Source organism: Cottoperca gobio, chromosome 10 (assembly GCF_900634415.1).
Source record: "Cottoperca gobio chromosome 10, fCotGob3.1, whole genome shotgun sequence".
NCBI lineage: Eukaryota > Metazoa > Chordata > Actinopteri > Perciformes > Bovichtidae > Cottoperca > Cottoperca gobio.
The window spans coordinates 15403384-15412700 of NC_041364.1; the positions used below are offsets into that span (position 1 = coordinate 15403384).

General features: G+C 40.4%; 2 protein-coding genes across 3 annotated transcripts; one reads left to right on the top strand and one right to left on the bottom strand.

The window, feature by feature from the left end:
- Positions 1-971: 971 nt before the first annotated feature.
- Positions 972-6123, bottom strand: LOC115014216 (uncharacterized). 2 transcript variants are annotated; one of them, XM_029440905.1, is made up of 9 exons: positions 5972-6123; positions 4795-4908; positions 3023-4621; positions 2435-2534; positions 2204-2352; positions 1973-2085; positions 1788-1877; positions 1580-1702; positions 972-1481 (listed from the first exon to the last, which is right to left on the bottom strand). In XM_029440905.1, the coding sequence occupies exons 1-9, from the start codon at positions 6024-6026 to the stop codon at positions 1290-1292; spliced, it is 2535 nt and encodes an 844-aa protein (XP_029296765.1). In that variant the 5' UTR covers positions 6027-6123; the 3' UTR covers positions 972-1289. The 2 variants fall into 2 exon arrangements, with proteins under 2 accessions (XP_029296765.1, XP_029296764.1); XM_029440904.1 differs by having other exon boundaries at positions 3023-4699.
- A 33-nt stretch (positions 6124-6156) lies between these two features.
- Positions 6157-8672, top strand: LOC115014217 (glutamine amidotransferase-like class 1 domain-containing protein 3A, mitochondrial). The gene is made up of 6 exons (XM_029440906.1): positions 6157-6216; positions 6747-6866; positions 7512-7624; positions 7831-8002; positions 8102-8303; positions 8395-8672. The coding sequence occupies exons 3-6, from the start codon at positions 7517-7519 to the stop codon at positions 8585-8587; spliced, it is 675 nt and encodes a 224-aa protein (XP_029296766.1). The 5' UTR covers positions 6157-6216; positions 6747-6866; positions 7512-7516; the 3' UTR covers positions 8588-8672.
- Positions 8673-9317: the final 645 nt, after the last annotated feature.

The following is a 9317-nucleotide window of genomic DNA, read 5'->3' on the forward strand; positions in this document are numbered from 1 at the left end:
AGATTTTAATGTTTTGTTCTCATTGACAACACGTGATGGGTTAACTGACACTTAACCTTTACACTGATCACATTTGTTATTAAAGAAATATATTTAAATAACAAGAAATGACGAGCAAAACATGTTAATACCCTTTGTGGTTTCATGAAATAAAATGTTGGATGTGATTTCAGGGTTTCTATGTTAAAGCCCTGCACACCAACACAGGTGCTTTCAGTTACTCTGGCTAAAGAGACCTGTAGTCAGATAAAAGCTTTGTGGAGTTATGCTGGAAATGATGAAAAACTCTTTTCAATAATTTCAATAATAGCCGTGTAATTGCCCTGCATTGAAAGATGCAACAGAAGAGTGGAATAACTTTCAATCAAGCATAGTCTGTACAAAAGAAGAAGACGAGAGGTCTATTTAGGTAACATGAATGAAAACACCTGTGTAGGTTTACTTTGGGTGGGTTGGGTCTTTAAAATAAGTAGCAAACATTTTTTTAATTAGTTGATAAAGATGCTTTGCAAATGATGGGTATTATTCCAAAATGCTATGTATCCATATAAAGACATTTTTAACTTAAATCAGGGATAATCATCTTATAAACACACACAATTCTTTCATCTAAAAAGATGTTTATTTCTAATTTCTTCATATTGAGTGTTTTTCTTACTTTTTTTTTTTTAAGTGGGTGTTTTTCTCTTTATCTCATTTTGGAACAATGCTCATTGTAATTAAGTTTACATAAGTAATATGCTTGTATAGTTATGTGGCTTTGTTTTCTTATGCATATACTCCTGTATAATATTGTCCATAATGGGCATACATATGTTTCATATTTGGCAGGAATCTGTAAATGTTATTAAGAGTATGTTTCATAGAATAGAGTAAAAAACAGTCACTTTATTATAACAATATTGAATAAATAACTGAAGCTGCTTTTAAAAATAATTTAATTGATGTTATCATGAAAAAATTAAATTCATTAAAAATTATATACAGTACATTCAAGTATTTGAAATGCTACAAATTCCAGAAAAAGACAATTTAAATGTTAAATATTACATACAGTACAAAACACAAATTAAAATTACCCAGTGAGTAAAAGGACATAAGTGACATTAGTCTGTGTAATGTAGCATTGTAAAAGTTTCCCCCCCAATATGCAACATTCAGATGAACAGACAAGCATAATACACACAGCATGACCACTATTACATTTCCATCCATGCGTGGATTTTTTCCATTAACAGAAGTCTGAATTTACTTTCCATTTGGCAGCATTTTTAAGCAGTGTATTGACACTATGACCCTTTTCTGAGGACTAGACTTTGTTCAGGTGAAACTGTGGATGGTGTTGAGTTTGACTCGGCTTTGTCTTCCTTTCCTGAACTTTTGTCCGTTAGTGTATCTGACAGATGTAGATCATATTCAAAAGCTGGATTTGTCTGCCCATGTCTGCACCGCATCTGAACCTCCTCGAAGATCTGAAGAACCTTCAAAGCACACAAACAAAAAGCAACTGATATAAGTCTAAGAATACACTAAACTGTATAATTACAATGAATAGAACAAGAAGGGATATTTATATTACCTTAGATTTAGGAATGAGACCCACTCTGAAAAAACCAATGTGCCCTGTTTCAATCTTAGTACAGTCAACCACAGTAGATGCAATGTTCTCTGGGGAGGGTCCGTCACATAACACTCCATCCACCTAACGCAAAATGCACATGTAGTTTACTGCAAAGATAAAAACACCAGTGCTTTTTGTATTTAATAACACTAAATATCGTCTTCACCTTTTTGCCCAGCTTGGCGTAAACTTGGTTGTGGTGAGTTGTGTCTGCCTCGCCTGTAGGGTTGGCTGAGGTTACAGCGATGGGCCCAACCTGCAAGAAAAAAAGGTGGTTGTATTTATTAAAGTGCCTGCTTAATAGTGTCCCTCACAATAAGATTTGTAGTGATTAATTCCCACAGCCCTTACCAGATTAATGAGGTGTGTGGCCACAGAGCAGTCTGGGTTTCTGATTGCAATGCTTTGTGGAGTCCCTATGTGTTTGGCAGCATCTCCTAAACCAAAAATGTCCATCCACGGGCCTGTGTGAGCCAAGAAACCAATATGATTCTCAGAAAACCCCCATCATGCAACATGATGCACCCATAAAAGCACACATGCACTTTATTTGTACAAATATGCATCCATAAACACACTTACCTTTGGGTATGACCATGCTAATTGAGGAGGGCCATGCAGCCTCCATGAAGTCCAGCAGCAGAGGGCTCAGCAGGTGTCGCACCGGCTCCAGCTGCTTGATGGAGGAGATCCACAGAGACATGGGTCGGTCCTCCGCCTGCTTCTTCACCCTAGAGTCAAACACAATAATTAGAGAGTAATGACATTAAATCCATAAATAAATGCAGATAAATCCTGAGAATGTAAACTCACTTATAAGCTTTGATGACTGCGTCGGGCCTGTTGCAGGCTGCCACCAGCACATAGACGGTGTCAGTAGGCATTCCACATATGCCACCATTTTTCATGATTTCTGCAGATGGAAAAATAATATCAAGTATGTAAACAACGGGCAATCAACGATTAATTATTAAAAGGGAAACCCACAAAATTACCATTTGTATATGAATTACTCACTCAGTTACCGTGAATTTTTGAAGGAAACTTATTTTTCTTGCATGCATCTACTGTGAATAAAGAATCCAAAAAACTGAGGAGAAAAGTCTTGATGAATTGAAGTAAATGGGGGCAGCCTTTAACAACAGCAAAATTATGTCAAAACATTTGTTTACAAACTCTGTAATTTATCCAGTTGTATGCATGTTTTTGATATAATATGCTGTTGTTAAACACTACCCCCATTTGAATTCATGAACATTTCTCAGTTTGTTGATTCTTCTTCTGTGGAGGCATGCGAGAAAAACAAAATGTTCTTCAAAAATTCAATGTAACACAGGATGAATAATTGAAAAAAAAAAAAAAAAGAATTGTGGGTGTAGCATTCCTTTAACTGATTCTCACCTGCAATCTGCAGGACAGATGTGGCCTTGCGGGCTGATACATGCGGACAAACATCTGCGCCTCCTCCAACCCCGCTCAGCTTCACTAAAGATTTACCTAAGGGGATCTGGGGGGACTGGAAGGTGCTGTTGAAAATGTGTGCCAGGAAACAATAAAAACTGACCAGACCAAAGATGATGGTGACTCCTATGTCATAACCATAAGGCAGTGCACCTACTGCATCCAGCAGGAAGCTAATAAGGATGAGCTGGAAGGTGAGGGCGTAAACAAACCAGGCGACATTTAGCAACAGCGCTGCAGCTGTCACTAAACAGTTAAACAGCATGAAGCTAATAATCCCGACAGCCACCTGAAAGCTTCTGGTTTCGCCGTATAGTCCGCCGTATCGTGTCAACCCCCACACTGCCCACATCACCCCGTACAAATAAAAAACTGTGCTCTCAAAGGTTTTACCTCGAGCAAAAGCTACTGAGCCGCAGAACAGCTGGAGTACACCTCCGGCCACCACCACCCAAGGAAGAATTAGCACAGACAGAGGATTTCGGTCACCAACTGTATCTGACATGGCAAAAGCAGCCAGCACACTGCAGGCGTGGCCTAACACCTCTGCATCAGCGTACTTGGAGTAGCCCAGGTAAGGTGCATGGAGCTCTTTATCATGGACTCTGAGAGTAAGGCCCGGCATCCTGGCTACTAAAGCCTTGAAACAGCCCTGCCCTGTTGGAATCATTGTAGTGGAGACCATATTGAATGTGATAATTAAAAGCATGTAGGCAGAGAATACAAATATAGCTCCCTGTACACCCTGCGTACCTCCTTGGAAGAAGCCTTGAGGCTGGGCTGCAATGGCGATACAATAAGCTGCAAAGAATAACTGGTAGAGCCCCTCCAGCAAGCTCTTCTGACAGCTGAACAGAGCCAGGATGGAGAAAAGCACAGAGAAGACAGCGGGGAAGGGAACAGGAGAGAAAGGCTCAATTGAGTAGAATGATAGAAGAGCGCTGTAGCCCTCTGCAAATTTCAGCAGAGCAGTGAAGGCGTAAAATGTGGCAGCTAGTGTGTCCATGCCTCGGAAGAAGAGGACACACATGCCAAGCTGGAAGACTCCAGCTGTCCACAGCCAAGGGACATGACCGATGAAGAGCTTGGGCACCACTCCTAACAGAGGACAGGCTAACACAGAGGCGGACAGCAAGTTCATCACCAGACCTACTGACACTGCATCACTACACCCCTGGTTCTGCTCTGTTTTCAGCTCAGATTTTTTCTTCAGGCCTGTTGCCGGAGGCTCCACTTTACCATCAGTGATGGTGGACAGCAGACGTCCAAACCCAAAGTAAACACAAACCAGAAAGACAAGAAGGTAGTTAGCGGCTGTGGCAGATTGACCAAAACCTGCCGCTGACAAACCGGCGATTTGATGCGCACATGCTAAGCCAATACCGACAGCAATGAGAACTAGAACCACTTTCTTTACTACGACTGCTACGCCGCCTATGATGAGCAGGGCTAAGGTAAATGCTGCCAGTCCTGGGACCAGAGAGTATCTCAGCTCTGAGGGGTGCAGCACCCCCTGCCCAGCCAAGATGTACACCAGACCTGAACCACACCACAGAGCAGAGACAGTCAGACACACAGAGGAAAACAGCTGTGCGTGGGACAGACTGCGACGGATCGCTTAGAGACAGAAGAGTAAACAGAGGAGGAGTATGAGTTTACACACAAATAAAAATCAACCAATACTAAAAATTATTTAATTAAACAAAACCAACCTGCATAGGCTAAGAGGACTGCAATGACGAGGAGCAGAATCCCCAGAGCAGTATAGGGGATGAAGTCTGTTTTAGATGAGCTGGTGTAGTTGTTCACCAAAAGCAGGAGAGAACCTATAAGTCAGAAGAAAACAATATCTGGCTAACGCTGACATATTTTCAGAAATGTTATTAAAATGCACTGTGACCATCAAATCAAGTATTAAACCAAAACGAGAGTGACCTGCTAATCACCAAACAAAAACACTCCCACCTATAACAAGAGCAATGTTTTCTGATATTAGCAGCACACTCTTTTTTTAGGTTTTAGTTTTGAGTTTCTACAGCTGAAATCTTAAACATGCGTTTAAAAACTAAACCAAACTAAAATGTCACTTTATTTTTTAGCATTCATAAAATGTTGTAACCATGATATGTAATCATTAATAAGAAGACGCAGTTGTACCTGCCAAACAAGTTAAAACGGTATGCAAGTACCAAGCCAAATAGGAGGAGACCTTTCCTTATTTAATAAAAAGCAGAGTCGGGCAAACTCATGCTTTTTGTAAAGTGTGCCATTCAGATTTTAGCTTTGCATACGGCGGAAAAAGCGATGTTCACCAGCATGAAAAATCGTCCAAGCACAAGCACGCCCAAGAGGCACAAAAACATTCACTGTCAATGACTTCATTTGTGACAAGAACTGTTTCAGAGGCAGATCAAGTGACCAAAGCTGAGGGAAAGATGTCAATGCTTTGCGCTAAAAAATAACGTAGCCTTCAGCTTCTGCGATGATTTCAGTCGCAGTGTAGCGACATGTTTCCAGACTCTGCCATCGCAAGGAAGTCCTCATCGGGAAAACAAAAGCCACACAACTCAAAAAAACACAAAAAATAAATATTGCATGGTTGACAACATTGTTGCTTTATTTACAGTGACAAGGCTAGGGGCCCTGAACAGATAGTAGATTTCAGATAATAGTGTTTGGCACGTTTTATTTATTTATTTATTACTTACACAACATAGCCTACTTTTTTATATTTTTGATACCAAATACAAAAGGATATCACTAAATCTATATGAAATTCATGATTCGAGTAATGATTTTTTTTTTAAAACAGCAGAAAGTAGGCTCCTGACAAAAACAAAACAAAACACACACATCGTAAATGGCGCGGGCCTATATGTAAAAGCTTACCACCAGAGATGCCCAGTATGCCAACAGACACGTGCAGAGAGGGGCGTTGAGCCATCGTCAAGTAGAGTCCTGAAGACGTGAAGCTGCACTTTATAGAGCTGCGTCTGACGTCTGCACGCAGGAAGAACCTGAGCTGCCCCACACTGGGAAAAACACCGGGCAGGTGCGTCACAGTCAAGGAAGACAAATAGGCTTCTCAAATAAATCCTCCCACAGGAAGTGCATCTTTGCATCTTCAAAGTGAGGTAATTGGGAACTTCAATATTATATGCATTAGGCGTATATATACACTTAGTCTAAATATCAACACTAATGATTATTGTATTAGGCTAACAAAATGCGATCATAATTTCACATGCCGTTTTTGACCTGTACATTTTAAATAACAGATCTGGTGATTTATGTAGTTTAAGTATTAGGTTTCTAGAATAATCTTTTTCTCTACCTGTGGAAAAGACTCACATTGATATTATACTTAAAGCACCTTCTATTTTGTTCAGTATTTATTTAGCCTAGTAATTAATTAATGTATATATTTTCTTTTAAATTATTCTATAAAGATAATCATAATCCAATAATTGTCACACACAGAACATTTAATACAACTAATTAATAAACTAATCATGTTATTTAAATGTTCCCTAATGACATCACTTTTTTTTGTTCATTGAAAACTGAGAGGAATGATTCAGCATTTTTACGTCCAAAGGTAACCATGACAATCCAACAGTGTTCCTGGTTACCTTTAGGCTGTGTGATGTCACCCTTTGTGCAGCAGGTTGTGGGAGGAGACAGTAGCAGGCACGACTATAAAGACTGCAGATTACAGCCAGTACACCTCTCTGCTGAACGGCTTGATCGTACACAGCTAAACCTCCTATTGTTCGTACACAAGGTGATATCTATCCACACTGTCTTCACTTCTGCTATCTAAACTTAACCAATGCCTTCTCCTAATATTATAAGGAAAAAACACTTGTTGGTTTTAGACGATAATGTTATGAGTAAATGCAAAGTAGCATTGCAAAATGCACGAGAGAAATGTTTAAATGCTTAAAAGGTGTCTCAGAGATATTCATTCATCAGTACTGCATGTCTGTATTCAGACTCCAACCTTTTCCTGTAGCTTCTCTTTAATGGTGTCAACAACAGTGTTTCCTGGCAGCAGCAGATCTGCTGGGACTGCTTTGTCCCCTGGCTTTGTACATTCTTAATGTGAACAAGTGTGACAGGTGGCTCAGCAGCAGTCCTCTGCATTTGTGATAGGAAAACAAATAGGGGTCAAACACATTAGATCAAATCAAATCAAATCAAATGTATTTGTATAGCCCAATATCACAAATTATACATTTGTCTCAGTGTGCTTTACAGACTGTACAGGTTACGACACCCTCTGTCCTTAGACCCTCGCATCGCACAAGGAAAAACTTCCTAAAAGAAATCCCAAAATTAAAGGGGAAAAAATGGAAGAAACCTCAGGGAGAGCAACTGAGGAGGGATCCTCAGATAAATGTATGAGCTTTACATGTGTGTTTTATAGGAACCATGGTGAAGCGTGTTGCAGTTATTCTCTCAGGATGTGGAGTCTATGACGGCACAGAGATCCACGAGGCCTCTGCTGTCCTTGTTCATCTGAGTCGAGCTGGAGCAAAAGTATAACATTGTATTCATCTGTTGTATCCAGTCCTATTTAGAGTGACTTTGCAAATTTCACATCTACATTTCTGTTCTTATACTTAGCAATACAAAAGCATTGTTATAAACCTGACACACTAAGATATAGTTGGCCTTAATAACAACTCTAAAAAGATCCCACAGTCCTTAGCTACAGAGGCTAAGTTTCATATTCTTCATTTCAGGTGACAATGTTTGCTCCGAATACAGATCAGATGCATGTTGTAAATCACTGTGAGGGGAAACCCTCAGAGGAGAAAAGAAACGTCCTGCAGGAAAGTGCTCGCATCGCCAGGGGTGACGTGACTGATCTGGCCAAGTTAAAAGTTTCAGCATTTGACGCCGTCATCATCCCAGGTTAAATTAATGCTGCAAAATATTTCACATTTCTCTCAGTTTTTTCACCTCCTCTTTTGTGATATTTTGAACAACTCCTGTGTGTTCTCATTCATTCAGGGGGCTTTGGTGTGGCGAAGAACCTGAGTGACTGGGCAGTGAAGAATAAGGACTGCACCATCCAGCCACATCTAGAGAAGCTCATCAAGGCTTTCCACAAAGCCGGAAAGCCGCTGGGCATGTGCTGCATCTCCCCCATCCTCGCTGCCAAGATCCTGCCTGGCTGTGAGATCACTGTGGGACAGGACAAAGAATGTGAAAAGTGTGTGAAATAGTCCTCATCACTAGATGTCTACGGCTATAAAAGAAGAATTCACATACAGTTCTAACTATTCTTCTCTTTTGGTCTTTAGGTGGCCGTACGCTCAGACAGCAGGCGCTATAAAGGAGATGGGCTGCAAACACGTCAACACGGATGTGGAGAAAGCACACGTTGATGTCAAAAATAAGCTGATCACCACCTCTGCATTCATGTGCAATGCTCCCATTCACAACGTTTTTGACGGAATAGAAGTTATGGTTAAAGAGACACTGAAACTGGCTTAAGAAGTCTTTGATTACAAACTGGATGTTTGTGTCTGTTTGCTTTAAAACCAATTGTGATTTTCTATGCAAGCATGGTGTTTAATTGATGTTATAGCAGTTATTTCTGAGCATTGGTCTGAAGTTGTATCGTCAATGTGTTGTTTTGAGATTTTCAATAAAAGTTACTCTACAAATTACAATTTAGCATTTTTTCCTTTGTTAAAATAAAAAAATAAAAATCATAAAAACTGTGGGATAAAATGATAATACTCATGTATACTGTATATGACATCGGAGATACTAAGTGCTTTATTACACAGGGCAGATGTGCAAGACTTTGTCCAGGCAGAGATCAGAGTGGCTTCTACCTGTACAGTATGTTAGCCAAGTAGGATCAGCATGGAGCTGTCTGTGAAGGGACATTCTTATCCACAAACCCTTACATAACTTAATATTTTTACATATCTGACTTTGGCCCTGGTTTTCCTTGTGCTTGTTTGTAATGAAGGTTTAAATAGTACCAACAACCAAAAATCTTTGAAATGGTAGGTTCAAGTCGATACATCCATCCATCCATCCATCCATCCATCCATCCATCGTCTACCGCTTCTCCGGGATCGGGTCGCGGGGGCAGCAGCTCCAGTAAAGAACCCCAATCTTCCCTTCTCCGGGCCACATCCTCCAGCTCCGACTGGGGGATCCTGAGGCGTTCCCAGGCCAGTGAGGAGATATAATCTCTCCACCGAGTCCT

Excerpts from the sequence above, each read along its gene's own strand:
- LOC115014216 (XM_029440904.1), bottom strand. The coding sequence starts at position 6,026 with ATGGCTCAACGCCCCTCTCTGCACGTGTCTGTTGGCATACTGGGCATC. Across the intron at positions 4,909-5,971 it reads CATACTGGGCATCTCTGGTG|GTTCTCTCCTGCTTTTGGTG; the intron begins GTAAGCTTTTAC and ends TCTGACTTATAG. Across the intron at positions 1,878-1,972 it reads CCACACACCTCATTAATCTG|GTTGGGCCCATCGCTGTAAC; the intron begins GTAAGGGCTGTG and ends TTTTTCTTGCAG.
- LOC115014217 (XM_029440906.1), top strand. The coding sequence starts at position 7,517 with ATGGTGAAGCGTGTTGCAGTTATTCTCTCAGGATGTGGAGTCTATGAC. Across the intron at positions 7,625-7,830 it reads TGAGTCGAGCTGGAGCAAAA|GTGACAATGTTTGCTCCGAA; the intron begins GTATAACATTGT and ends TCTTCATTTCAG. Across the intron at positions 8,304-8,394 it reads CAGGACAAAGAATGTGAAAA|GTGGCCGTACGCTCAGACAG; the intron begins GTGTGTGAAATA and ends TTTGGTCTTTAG.